Source organism: Aethalodelphis obliquidens, unplaced genomic scaffold (assembly GCF_003676395.1).
Source record: "Aethalodelphis obliquidens isolate GAN/ISIS:26980383/991018 unplaced genomic scaffold, ASM367639v1 scaffold67, whole genome shotgun sequence".
NCBI classification, from domain to species: domain Eukaryota; kingdom Metazoa; phylum Chordata; class Mammalia; order Artiodactyla; family Delphinidae; genus Aethalodelphis; species Aethalodelphis obliquidens.
Window position 1 is genome coordinate 9,746,160 of NW_020838011.1, and position 15,132 is coordinate 9,761,291.

The 15,132-nt window shown below is 36.5% G+C and overlaps 2 protein-coding genes across 2 annotated transcripts in view; one reads left to right on the forward strand and one right to left on the reverse strand.

The window, feature by feature from the left end:
- Nucleotides 1–5,737, reverse strand: part of TMPRSS11E (transmembrane serine protease 11E) — a 53,781-nt gene extending 48,044 nt beyond the window's left edge. Inside the window, exon 1 of the mRNA XM_027089670.1 lies at nucleotides 5,634–5,737. Coding sequence (XP_026945471.1) covers nucleotides 5,634–5,686 — 53 coding nt within the window. The 5' untranslated portion in view covers nucleotides 5,687–5,737. The remainder of the gene's footprint in view (nucleotides 1–5,633) is intronic.
- Nucleotides 5,738–7,450: 1,713 nt separating this feature from the next.
- LOC113611083 (vacuolar protein sorting-associated protein 45-like) lies at nucleotides 7,451–12,616 on the forward strand. The gene is given in 4 exon segments (XM_027089649.1): nucleotides 7,451–7,456; nucleotides 10,929–11,269; nucleotides 11,271–11,911; nucleotides 11,914–12,616. Coding segments are annotated over 4 exon segments (1,485 nt in total). The 3' UTR covers nucleotides 12,411–12,616.
- Nucleotides 12,617–15,132: the final 2,516 nt, after the last annotated feature.

Consider the following 15,132-nt stretch of genomic DNA (forward strand, 5'->3'; position numbering starts at 1 on the left):
GTGGCATGGACATATATACACTACCAAACATAAGATAGATAGCTGGTGGGAAGCAGCCACATAGCATAGGGAGATCTGCTCGGTGGTTTGTGACAACCTAGAGGGGTGGGATAGGGAGGGTGGGAGGGAGGGAGATGCAAGAGGGAAGAGATATGGGAACATATGTATATGTATAACTGATTCACTTTGTTATAAAGCAGAAACTAACACACCATTGTAAAGCAATTATACTCCAATAAAGATGTTAAAAAAAAAAAAAGGAATCCCAAATCTAGCTTTGCTGTTGAATCCAGTAATATATATCCAAGTGCTTAATTACAACTTGAATGTACTGTAAGGTTTGAAAGATTGGTTTGAAATATTTTAGATGTATTATTTATTATCTTTGGTATTTTCTGGACTAGGAAAGTTGAGACACAAGGGTTAAGCTAATTGTTTAAAGAGAAAGGAAAGTTATCTCTGCTTAACCAAGGGGAACACTTGTGATTCCAGGGATCATGATGTAGTGGAGGCAGCAGGGAGTATTAGAAAGTTCAGGACCAGAGTTAGAAATGTATGGCAAACTCCAGTTCTACCAATCACTTACTCAGAGATTTGGAAATCTCAGTCTTCCTAATCTTTGGTTTTCCTATCTGTAAAATCATGATAATATTAAAATTGTCTGCCTCACAGTTGTTGATAGGTATCAAATAAGAATATATGTTGGAATTATGTGTAAAGAACATATATATGTGTATATACATATATATCCTACTACATGTACCCTCTCTGAATTTTGCTGTGACCTGCTAAGCTTTTAATGTGCAATAACCAATTTTTAAAAGTCCGTATAATTCTATACAAATTCAAATGGTAATAGTAATAACAATAACAATATTTCCTGGGTCAGGTAGACACCTGTGTTGGTTTAACTCTTCTACTTGACAACATTGGACTTGGTACACAGGTGAACTGGGAGGACAGATTCAAGCTTTAGTATTGACTGACTCACCCATTCCTGTGACCACATGCAAACTACCTAATCTTTGACTGTGGTATCCCTTAATTTATAGAACACAGAGATGCTTCCTGTCTACAATCCTCAGAGGTCTACTTAGAAGATTATCCATTGAACAATAACATTGTTCCTTGTAAATATAACTTTTATATCTTTTAACACAATAAGACAGTTAAGTCAGCATAGCAGTAGCATCACCTAGGTAGATAAAGGAGGAATTGTGGGGATGGTATAGCATTGTGATTAAGAGCATGGGTTGGAGTCAGATAGACCAGGGTTAATTCCCAGTTCTGCCATTATCACCTCTAGGCAAATACTGTCTGAGCCTCAGTTTCCTCATCTGTGAAATGGGTGTAATAATATCACCATTGTTTGTTATAAAGATTAAATGTGCATGCTATTTTAGAACAGTAGTTGGTACACAGTACATGTGAAACAAATGATAGCAATTATTATTTGTTCTGCACTGAATCATAGCTCAACTTTAAAGAGAGTGCTAAATCCTTCTGTATTTGCTTTTGCAGCTTCAAAAAAAAGACATCATCTGACATCTTCAGATAAAAGGTTGAAAGACTGCAAGATAGAATTTAATGGTGACTGAAACTTAGGATTCCCCTAAACTTAGTTCTATCTTCTCAGAATTACTATTGTAAAATTCTCAGAAATTGCTCAGCCATTCAGGCCATATATGTACCTGGGAGAAGGTTCGGCTTGCAGGTTCTGGCATGACCTGGTATGTCTGCAGCGCATTTTTTTTTCCTCAACCTCTTAAAACTTTCCTACCCTCTAATCCACTCATTTCAAACCTATCAAATTATGCTTGAAACTGTGAGAACATTCTCCACAATTCTTATCCACTATCTTTGATGAGAGTATGTCCAAAGGAGTGTGCTTTGAGATGTACTTAGTGGAGTTCCTCTAAAATCTAACCCTGATAAAGCCGTGAAACGCAGACAGAGCACTCATTTCACCACCGACCATCTTAGAAGACTTGCTCCACAACTGCCCAATAGCCCCATCCTCAGGCACAAAAGCATCAGGCATAATTATAAATCTCAGTGCTGACAAGGAAGCACATGATGTTGCTTTTTTTCTTGAATGTTTCTATTTATTCCCTTATTATATTGAAGCAATTATATTTTTGGAGGAAAGCAGACAATAATGAAAAAATAACAAAGGTTCACTAGACAGTTATAATTATTACAGACTGATGAATTCCTTCCATAAAATGCTGCACTAAGATGAACTTGATTTTCACACAATAGCAAATGTTGCAATCTTTTTTAGAAAACAGTGATGATATAATTGACATGCTGTACTCTCAGTCACTGATCACCTTTGAGATAGTGCGGAAAAGTTAGGTCATGTTCTTATCTTGTTTAAATACAGAGACAGTTTTAAGAAAATTATATAACGGTAGTCTGTGCATTCTTCAAAACATTTGTAAAGACCTGTCAATGAAAGTAAAATTATACCACCACCCTTCCTCCGTCAGCATATATGTGCATTCTTTCATATTAACCTGTATTGACCTGTTTCTTTGCCTATACATTATATAAACATGTATGCCTACACATACATACACATTTTCTCTGTGTGTGTATATGCATGTGTGCACGTTTTCCATTTCTCTGTTAGAGGGCAAACTTTCCAAAGACTCTTCTTTTAGCTTCCCACACATGATAAGACAGTGTGTTACAGTAGAAAGAACATAGACTTTAAAGCCAGAAATGCCAAGGTCAGGTTCTAGATCCAACACTTACTAACCCTGGACAATCTGAGCTGCAGTTATTTCATCTTTTTAAGGAGAGATAACAATAATGGTTTCTCAAAGTATTGCCAAAATTCAATCAGATAACATTTTACAAAATGTGCAATACATAATAGGTGTTCAACAAAGTTTTCTTCCATACAGAACTTAGTACACAATGAGAACTCATTAAAAGTTGTTACATGGACCAGGACTGATCTTAGCTGAAGAAGTGAGGCACAGCATTAAACGCTTGGAACACTATCATAAAGCAACTCTGGACCTGCACCTCAGTAGAGGGACCCTTCAGTATCATTATCTACTGACTAATTTCAGGGCAAAAAGGAAGAGGTTGCTACAATAGATTAATTTTACATTGAGATTTTTCCCTGTAAACAAATAGATTCTTAATCCAAATAAGACCACCCTCCCTGTCTGACACAAACTACCCAAATTATGTCTGTATCCTCCCTTCAGTTTTCCAGACATTCTGAAATTAGCCTCTTTTCCTTAATCATCACTATGTTGCATAAATGACTACTCTTCTCCCTTGGAGGAAAAGGTAAACTGCGAGAGAACACCTCCCATTGAGGTATAATTATACCAGTTTAAATAAAACAAAAAGCTACCACTTCAAAAACTGACCTATTTCATTTCCACTTTAATTTCTTTCTATCTTACAAGTTCCTGTTTTTTATGGCTTTGTACTGTATCAGTTCTTCTCAAACTGTACAGTAAATAAGAATTACCTTGTGTAACTTTTAATACAATTCCCATGCCTCAATCTCAAATTCCCAGAGATTCACGGGAATTTCTTGGATGGGAGCTGGACTTTTCTGTTTTTAATAAGTACCCAGTGAATCTAATGGAGGGGGTCCATGGGTCACATGTTGAGAGATAATGCTTACCCTACGAAGTAAAAATTAAAGTTGTCCATTTTGTTTCATTTGAATATTACTCAGTTTACCTTCATCTATCTAAACACGTGTAGATATTAATGTCTACAAATTTGGTCTGCTGTCAGTGGTTGCTGGTTGTCAGTGGTTGCTGGTGAATACAGTTGGCAGACATTCCTATCAATAATAAATATATTTAATAAATATATTCTTCTCTTCTCAAATCTCTTCCCTATAAACTTATACCTGAAAAAGTCTTCTTTAACCTTCTGTTGTATGTGTTTTTATAAAATTAATGTGTTGATTTCTTCATATTCAAAGGATAGTATAAAATCAGTTTGGAGAAAATGATAGCATCTGAAGAATAATGTTTACCTGGTCTAACTTTCTTCTAACCTTTAAATTCTAACATAGTGGTTTTCATTTAGAACAGGTGGAGTGAGGAAGGGGCTATCAAAATTTTGGTCAAAGAGGAAGGAACATGCCATTTGATAAAACTCTCCACCTGTTTCTGATATGCCTTCCCAGTTATGAGCAAATGGCTTTAAAAAGAAATTGCCTATATATCTCAATATACCTCTTTTTTCAAAGCATTCTTGTTGGTACACTTATTCCAGCAAATGTGCTAGTAAATTTAATCCCTTTTCACTCTAGCCCATTCTCTGAACATCTCCTAGGCTGACTCAAACATCGATATGCTCCACTTTGTATACAAGTTTTAGATCAGGAAGGAGTTTTTTGTTTGTTTGTTTTTCCTTGAGAGGTATCTTCCATCTACTCTGAAGCAAGACTGAAAACATCTTTGCTTCAAATTAGAGACTATACTCAGGAAAATTCGTTCCAATACCTCCAAATTATAACTCCCCTACACAAACTCCAGACTCACTCAGATTTAGCATAGACAAAGCCTGAAATCAATTTAGAATCTTGAGTTTGATAGAAATTATATATTTAAATAAAAGCACTGTTTTCTATAGTAATATTCTTAAAGATAATCTAGGTAAAAAGGCTAGAACACAAAACCATCATGGATTATAGAGAAGTACTTGCAGAAGGCAGGAAGCCTTGAAAAGTCTGATTTAATTTGTGATGTCTGTCGCTCTTAGTTGATTCATCAGCAAATACAGAGAGTATTAAATTTCTCATGAGGACTATGTAGAACTTTCTTCCTATCAACTACAGAGCCTGAGTGTTTTTCACTATTAAGATTCCATTAGAAGCTTTATACTTTTCAAACTGTTTTCTTCTCAAAACAGAAATTAACAAAAAAGAGCATGCCAATATCTCAATCAGAGAAAATGAATTTTTAACATGAAGATAAAATTATTTTCAGAGCCCAAACTGGTACACTGAAATCTTGTTACTGTTTAGTTTCTAACTTTTAAAGAAAACAACCTCAGAATAATTATGACTTCTCTATTAGAGAAGTTGATTTTGACCAGGTACATCACTGGATTTATTTTAAAAATCCAACTATAATAATTTAATCACATTGCCTTCTTAAATTGTTTCTTGTTCTTTTAAAACATATATATATATTTTAGTTTATACTATTTACTTACAGAAAGAAGTGTAAGTTTGATCTTCATGGTTTTAGATTTTTTTCTCATGTATAATTTTGAGTATTAAATATAATATAATATATAATATAATATAATAAACTTGAGACAAATAAAACCGAAGCTAAAAACACATTCTATTTTTCTCAAAACAAAACAAACTAAAAGACAGTTGTTAAACACCATGTGCCTTTATCTTTTGTTGAGCTCTTCTGAAAGTACATAAACATTTGGGATGGGTCACAAGAGGACAGGGAACACTAGTATAGAAAGAAGAGAAACCTATTTCTTGACATAATTTCATGTTAAATATCAAAAGTATTTTTCCCCATTAAGCAAATAATAAATTGGAGATCTACACATTCCTTGGTGTGGTTCATGCCACTTTAAGCAAGTTAACTTAAGACAAAGGAAAAGAGAAGAAAACTCACCGATACATTGCTGACCAGCGAGGAATGGTCCTGTGGAGACCGAGGTCTGCCATCAAGTGTGTGTATCCAGGCTCTATCAGCAACTTTGTAGGCTAGACTGAGGTGAAGAAAGAAGTCACTGATGATCTAACTAGAACCAGTCTGACAAGTCTTGGCTAGTATGATGGGAACTGTGTGACTAGTAAGATGAAGTCAAATTTTATAGGGAGGGAGAGAACATCAATAATACAAGCACTTCCTAGGAGTGGGAACTTAAAATCTATTGTCTTCTGATTATAATGATTTCAAAATGTTAATATAAACCAGATTTTTTCAATAAAAGTCAGATGTTTAAATCTAGAAGAAAACTTTTTTTAAATCATCTTGCTAAGCTTCTTCATGTTTCCAATGAAGAAACTGAGGTTTAATTAAGTTAAATTGGTCAAAATCACATAGTTAATGCCTCTATATAGGACTAACACCTACTTTTTTTAAAACTAATCTGACATGCTTTCCACTCTACCATGCATATTATAGAAGTTTTACTTTGGTATTTACTATAAGTCAGCTGTTGAAAATACAGCGGAGATTAGAAAAGCATTAATATCTCAAAATTATGTGCCACCGTTCTACTAGAAAAGTCAAGTAGTTTGCAAATATTAACCCCCAATTAAGACAGTGTGTTTCTTTTACTATGGTGGAGACAGGCATATCAGCCAACACTGAGGCATTACTACCTTATTTCTGAGATGATAATAACCTAGTTTTTTAAAATGTGTGCCAACACATGTATATGCAAATATCTGTGTATTTGTGTCAGGTATAATCTTTAAATTGCCTCCCCTAATCCCCATAAACTAGATAAGGTGTTTCTCCTCTGTGTTCTCATGGTATCATAACACTTATCATATTGTACTAGAATTTTTTATTTTTATCTCAACCCCAGCAGACTGTGAATTCTTAACAGACAGTAACTTTATTCCTAAGACATATGGGCTCTCAAAAATATGCATGGAAAAGAGAGAGAGGATGAAGGAGGAAGGGGGTATGTATGACCAGTCCTAAAAATCACCATAAAGAAGACAAATATTGTTGAATACTACTACACAGCCATTTAGCCAATGGCTCATCTGAACAGATGTAGAAGTTGGGATCCATACTGAAGTGTGGGATTAGGCTGCAAAGAATTGGAATCATTCTCTAACAGTAACTCAAGAAACCTCTACATTGGGGCACACTGTACTTAGGACTAGAGAGAGCATCACATCTACCCTTTTTATTAGCCAAGAGATCACTTAACACTGAAGAATAACATGGATATTTACTTGAAGTTACTTAATATATAGTATCATGTTTCTGTCTACTCACTTGAAAGTACAATTTAGCCAGAAATAAAGAAACAATAATGAAGTAAAAACTTTCAGGTTATGAGATTAATCTGTTCTTGTTATATAGCCTTTAAAAAATGAAATCCTCATTAATGAAATGTTAATACTGGCTTGACATACTATATTCTACTTCATATTAATATTTTATGAAAATATTGATTATACTCTTGCTTTCAAAGGAAGACATATTCTTCCTCAGAGTGACTTTGGGCCAAGACTTGTCAGACTCATTTTAACAGAACCCCATGACTCTTTCTCTTTACCAAAATCCAGACTCCAAACTCAAATAAATCCTTCATATGGTCTAGTTACTTAAGTTTATGTATACCTGAACATGTAAATGAAAAGAAAAATGAGAGGGCTTTCATGAATTTTTTAAAAACCCTATGAATATAAGCTAGAAATTATAGAAAACCAGAGACTAAGGATACGTAAATAGAGGATGAGTGGATGTCGGTCAAAATACAACCATAACTATTTCCTTCCTATATAAAAGGCCTTCATTCACCCTACGCAAAGAGTATTAACAGTGTGTATCATCAAATTTCATGATATTACTTACCTTTTAATAGAAATTTGAAGAATAACAGGGAAAGAAGGAGGAATGAAACATTATACAAAATTATCCACTGAATGGAGCCTTTCATGCACTCAAGGTATGTCTTTAATAGTCATTCTTAGAAATTAGAACACTCCCTAACACCATACACAAAAATAAGCTCAAAATGGACTCGAGACCTAAATGTAAGACCGGACACTATAAAACTCTTAGAGGAAAACATAGGAAGAACACTCTTTGACATAAATCACAGCAAGATCTTTTTTCATCCACCTCCTAGAGTAATGGAAATAAAAACAAAAATAAACAAATGGGACCTAATGAAACTTCAAAGCTTTTGCACAGCAAAGGAAACCATAAACAAGACGAAAGACAACCCTCAGAATGGGAGAAAATATTTGCAAATGAATCAACAGACAAAAGATTAATCTCCAAAATATATAAACAGCTCATGGAGCTCAATATTAAAGAAACAAACAACCCAATCCAAAAATGGGCAGAAGACCTAAATAGACATTTCTCCAAAGAAGACATACAGATGGCCAAGAAACACATGAAAAGCTGTTCAACATCACTAATTATCAGAGACATGCAAATCAAACCTACAATGAGGTATCACCTCACACCAGTTGGAATGGGCATCATCAGAAAATCTGCAAACAACAAATGCTGGAGAGGGTGTGGAGAAAAGGGAACCCTCTTGCACTGTTGGGAATGTAAATTGATACAGCCACTATGGAGAACAGTATGGAGGTTCCTTAAAACACTAAAAATAGAATTACCATATAATCCAGCAATCCCACTACTGGGCATATATCCAGAGAAAACCATAATTCTAAAAGACACATGCACCCCAATGTTCATTGCAGCACTATTTACAATAACCAGGTCATGGAAGCAACCTAAATGCCCATTGACAGACGAATGGATAAAGAAGTTGTGGTACATATATACAATGGAATATTACTCAGCCATAAAAAGGAATGAAATTGAGTCATTTTTTGAGAAATGAATGGATCTAGAGACTGTCATACAGAGTGAAGTAAGTCAGAAAGAGAAAAACAAATATATATTAATGCATATATGTGGAATCTAGAAAAATGGTACAAATGAACCGGTTTGCAGGGCAGAGGTTGAGACACAGGTGTAGAGAACAAATGTATGGACACCAAGGGGGGAAAGCCATGGGGGGGTGGGGATGGTGGTGCTGAATTGGGCAATTGGGATTGACAAGCATACACTGATGTGTATAAAATTGATGACGAATAAGAACCTGCTGTATAAAAAAAAAGAAAACAAAATTCAAAATTTAAAAAAAAGTCATTCTTAGAGCCAATCAGTTTTAAATTAATTGATCTCTAAGAGGGAAAAATAGTATCTTAGAGCAAAAATTTGTCTTTCATTCAAATATTTATTTTCTTTATACTGTTTTTCTGAAATCATAAATTTTATTCTGCAATCCTTTGCCCTAAGCTATGGTGTGAAGAAAATGTATTCAGAGTTATCCACCTCTTTGTTTCTGAGATACGACAATCTGTCTTACCTGTGTCCTTCTGTGCAATGTGGAAGCAGAGTCAGGAGGAATATATTTGTGGATTCAAGTCTCTTAGAAACCTACAGTAGATATGTCACATTGCATAACTAGTAAAATAGCAACTAGACCACAGGCATTTTTACCAGCCAACAAACCATTCCATAGTTCTTTACATATTTAGCAATGTCATAGCAATGAAGCATCTGATGGCCACAAGGATGAGTATGCTAAAGAGGTATAGTGCCAGTGTGGCTAGTCATGGGTGGTTCAAGTCCCCTGGCTTGAACCAAGTTCTTTTATGCCTGATAATATCAATGCATGGATGCTTAAGGATAGTAATCTGATTAATTTACGGAAACCCTCAAAGTTATACCTAGATTATGTCTCTGTAATGCTAAAGCGATCCTTTCATTGGCCAGTTTATTGGGTTGTACATAACAACAGACCAATGTTAAACTAGTGAATGAGCTAGTTATCCGAGTAAACATAGCTATTTTGTCATTTGTGGATCCATTTCCTCCTATCATGTATTGTTTTGAAGGTACCCATGCACCTTAGTTTGTTTAAGCTGAGAAAACAAAGAGCATTAATATAATTAATTAACCTTTGGCCTCTATTTCAGCAAAAAGAGATCATGCAGAGCTCCTCTGAAGAACAAGCTATCACCATTCTGTCACTCTCCTTTATCTAATTTTCTTAGCAAAAATGTGATTTGTTTTTCACCAGCCTATCTGTCCCTGTCTTTGAAATCCTTTTTTTATCTCCCCTAAACCTTTTTTATTGAATGTCATCATGTAGTGGTTGTTTCTCAGTCCCATCTTATCCATTGTTTTGCAGTGGAAGGGACCATCTCAGCCAAACTAGCATTGGCTTTTAACCTGGTATTGCACTCATAGGGTTGGCAGAGTTGATTCCAGGATGCAGCCACAAGCATGAGGAAGAGGCTGTAGATAACTTCCTGCACTTCAGCTGGTTGGAGAGTACCACTCCCACTCTGAACAACATCTCGCCTTCCCTCCAAAGAGTGTACTGTACTTGAAGCAAAACAGTTACACACAAATGGCTATGCATATAATTGTTTGCCAAAGAAATTTCTGGCCCTTCCCTTTCCCTTAACTGCCTTAGGGAAGAATCTTTTCTCTAGCTTAGTTTCCACATGATGTTTCTTTTGAGAAAGGGGACTGGGACAAGAAATCTGTCATGTAGTTAAGCAGGCAAGAAATATTATTAATCCAATTTTGTTTGAGAGTTGTTTGTCCATATGATTATTTAAAAGTCAAGTTTAGTTTCAAAAAACCTTTTTTTTTCTGAAATTACTTTTGGGGTAATATTTAAAATGAGAGATTGTAACTCTGTAAAATGCATAGGGAATAAAGCATTCCAGTGTACACAGAAAAGGCAAATTTTTAATCAAATAAAGTTTTATGAAATGAAAAACAAAGTCCTCTATAAGATGTTTCGCACCTGCTATAACTATCTCCTATGCTAGGGATAGTTTTCCTGGCCATTGACATGAGGATCTGCTAAGCTTTACAATACATAGTGATACATATAGCAAAAACCAGAGATATGGTTTTTACAATTAAAAGACAATAACAATGCTAAAACAATCTTTATTGTTTAATGTATTGGGATATACAATATAGACTAGTTAATGTCGTTAAACTAGTGAGTGAATGAGGATAACATTTTTGGACCCATTTTAATTTTAAAACATTTTTTTTAATTAGTCTTTAAAAAACATTTTTAAGATTTATCAGGCTGCCAGTGTCCTTGCCCCCATGGTGAGCCACAGCCACCCTCTGCCTCTGCAGGAAACCATCCCACACTAGCAGGAGAGTGTGGATTATCTGATTCCGGAGCTCTGAAGACCCAAATACAGTATATATTTTATTTATTTCAGTAATGTGATCAGCAAGAGTAATGTGAAGTCATTAGCTGAACCTGATGAACAGGAAGTTGTGGCTGAGGTTCAGGAATTTTATGGTGATTACATTGCTGTGAATCCACATTTGTTTTCCCTCAATATTCTGGGTTGCTGCCAGGGTCGAAATTGGGATCCAGTCCAACTATCCAGAGCAACTCAAGGACTGACAGCTCTCCTTTTATCTCTGAAGAAATGTCCCATGATTCATTACCAGCTTTCATCAGAGGCAGCAAAGAGACTTGCAGAATGTTAAGCAAATGATAACTAAAGAATATGAACTGTTTGAATTCCGGCAGACTGAGGTTCCTCCCTTGCTACTTATTTTAGATCGCTGCGATGATGCCATCACCCCATTGCTAAACCAGTGGACATATCAGGCCATGGTCCATGAACTACTGGGCATAAACAACAATCGGATTGATCTTTCCAGAGTGCCAGGGATCAGTAAACACATGAGAGAGGTGGTCCTATCTGCTGAAAATGATGAATTCTACACTAACAATATGTACCTGAACTTTGCTGAGATTGGTTGCAACATAAAGAATCTCGTGGAAGACTTTCAGAAGAAGAAACCAAAAGAACAGCAAAAACTAGAATCAATAGCAGACATGAAGGCCTTTGTTGAGAATTACCCACAATTCAAGAAGATGTCTGGGACTGTATCAAAGCACATGACAGTGGTTGGAGAGCTGTCTCAGTTGGTCAGTGAGTGGAATCTGCTGGAGGTTTTGGAGGTTGAGCAAGAACCGGCCTGTCAAAATGACCATTCTAGTGCTCTCCAGAATGTAAAGAGGCTCCTGCAGAACCCCAAAGTGACAGAGTTTGATGCGTGCAGCCTGGTGATGCTTTATCCTCTACATTATGAGCGACACAGCAGCAATAGCCTACCAGGATTATGATGGACCTTAGGAATAAAGGTGTTTCTGAGAAGTATCGAAAGCTTGTGTCTACAGTTGTTGAATATGGTGGTAAACGGGTCAGAGGAAGTGACCTCTTCAGCCCCAAAGACGCTGTGGCTATTACCAAACATTTCCTCAAAGGATTGAAGGGAGTAGAAAATGTATATGCTCAGCATCAGCCTTTCTTACATGAGAACCTGGACCATCTCATCAAAGGAAAGCTTAAGGAAAACCTGTATCCTTATCTAGGCCCCAGCACACTCAGAGACAGACATCAGGATATCATTGTGTTTATAATTGGAGGAGCCACCTATGAAGAGGCTCTAACAGTTTATAACCTGAACCGCACCACTCCCGGAGTGAGGATTGTCCTGGGGGGAACCACTGTGCATAACACGAAAAGTTTCCCAGATGAAGTTCTTGCTTCTGGACTGCACAGCCGAAGCAAGGACAGCTCTCAAGTTACATCAAGGTTAGCAAGCAGAAGATGAAATGGTGATAGAGAGGTGAGAAGAATGGCACAACTTCCCCTCTTGCCTCACTGCAGGCTTTCTCCACTGACCAGAGGGGTGTTGGAGAAGAGCCTTGGGTTTTGTACTTCTTGTTATAAACCATCTCCAGGTAGCCTGCTGATTCCTGAACTGTTGGCACAGACACCAAGACTCCAGTGGTGAGTTGAGAATAAGTCTGAGCCCATTCCAACCCACTTTTCTCATGTTTTCTTTATCAAATAAATAAATGTATTCCTTGTATTTGATAGCCCACACAAAAAAAAGATTTATGAATTTCATGTTGAGGGATCACCTTTCAGTCTTCTGAACAGACTCTTCCTGAGATATGAATTAAATGTGTTTATCTACACTCTACCTCTTTACAAATAGACACCCCAAGATGTATAAATATATTGATAAAATAAGGATCAAATTCAAGAAAAACTACAAATGCAAATATACTATCTCTCTATATTGTTTATACTTGCTTTGATAGAGCTGGCAATTTGGCTTTGAACTTCCTGGCAGTAAGGATAACAACAGAAACTTAGATAATTCTCATTATAGAACAGAAAAAACTTTTTGGTCTAGCTTGATCCAAAGGTAGAACTTGAATTACCTTAACTAGGGATACTATGTTCCTTAGATGAACATTCTTAAATATCACTTCTCTCAGAAGACCTTTATAAGAACAGAAAAGGAGATTCTGAGTTCATATCCTTGACAAAGGCCTGGAGAGTTAGGATTATGCATTGCTGATTGAGGGAAAATTAATTTACTTTGTTACACCAAAGAGGCAATTGACAATATCGATACTTTATCAAAACTGAGGAGCTGGAGGAAACTTTACTTTTAAATAACATAAAACCCCATGAGATTATTATTTTAGATTAGTGCACTTTGACTCCTTATTAGCTCCTGTGTAGTTTGTATTATTATGTCTCATAGTTTGCTGGATTCTATAATGTATCTCAATAGGTGCATAAATGCACCATAGGTTAATATTTATTCCAATAAAAGCTTCTATCCGTGATGTGCCAAATCTCCTTTTCATATTCCTTAAAGAAATCTTGGTACATACGATCATTTTCTATTAATTATAGTCTAATTTTAAACCTTTGTCTAGTGTAAAACTTCAATAGTGAATCTGATATAAATACAATCACCTCCTTTTCCCCTTAACGCAAGCATAAACTATGATACTGGCTGCTTGAAGTAGAGAAGTTGGAAGGAGGTCTGGCTCCTCCTCCTCAGCGCTTATTTCTTCTAGCTTGGGGTCAGACAGAGGAGATAGGGTAGTAGAGATTTTACAGAATCAGCTATGTGTCGGTGTGGGAAAGTGTCCCTGGTCTTTCTCTGGTTCAATCCAGTTATGTCTACTGCTAATAGATTCTGTTATTGAGAATTCTTTGCTGATGATGTGCTTGGTTTTCTTTGGATGGTGTTCAGCTTTATCCGAGCCTCCCAATCACTGAGGAATCCCTCAGGGAAAAGTAACCATGTCCACTTTGGGCTTTGACACTGGTTCTGCTCCTGACTCCCTCGCCTCACTGAGCAGCTATCCTGCCCCTTTCCTTTCCTCTGTGCTGCTTCAAATATAGTCAAGGTAACCACTGACATCATCTTCTGAACCCTCCAAGAGCCACAGAACACCAGCATGGGATAGAGGGGGCTATGTATTCCCTCTCAGGAACAAACTCCAGTCCCTTACTTCCCTGTTAATGTGAGCTAATGCAGTGAGCTCCTCCTCTTCAAAAATCTGAAGACTAGAAGTGAGCAGCTGTCTTTGGTTCACAGGTGGTGCTTAAACATCAGATGGCAAATGCTTAACTTCCCCAAGAAGACTTTCACAACAGGGCTCTACCATAGCAGCTCCAGGTGTACCTCTCTTGCTTCTTGGAGACACACACAAACATTCTTTACACATGATTCTCCCAATGGGCAGCCATAATTTGGCTTCAGGAAGAGAAGAGAATAATCTCTCTTCTTCCCTTGGGAAGAGGAGAAACCTTTTCCTCTGAGGTCTGTGATCTTCAGGAGTTACTGGCTCTTACCACTCTTCTCCCTAGTTTTCTCCTTATACATATGAGGAGTTGAGTGCTGGTTTTTGTTAGGACAGCAGGTTATTTTACCTCACAGTGTGCCTACCCTTGGTGGAGGGCAGTGACTGATCCCAATTTTTGGCATCTCTTCGGAGGTTTTCATACGAAGGGTATTACTTAGCTCTTCTTTTCAATTATAAGCAACAGAAAAAGTCCTACTCAACAATATAAAATCTTGTTTACAAATATATCTAGTATGTCCCCTAATTTCTATAATATTTTATACTTCTTGAGGTATTTTTTATCAAAATGCTCCATCATTTTTGTTGATTCATTGAATATATCTATTAATCCAAAATTATTTGCCTACTCCTACCTCATTTCCAAATATAGATGTCACTTCACGTTACCACCACATGGGCCTTCTGTTTGCTCTTGAACACCTGAATTCAGATCTGCCTCATGGCCTTTATACTTGCTGTTCCCACTTTCTAGAATTTTCTTCTCATTGATTTTCCTAGCACTTACTCTCTCACTTTACTCATATCTATGCTCAAATATCATCTCCTCAAAAAAGTTCTGACCATTCCATCTGAAACAGTCTGTCCCATTAATATCCCCCCATCACTCTTCATCCCATTAGCCTGCCTTTTCTTCAAAGTACTTATTAATTGTTAAAA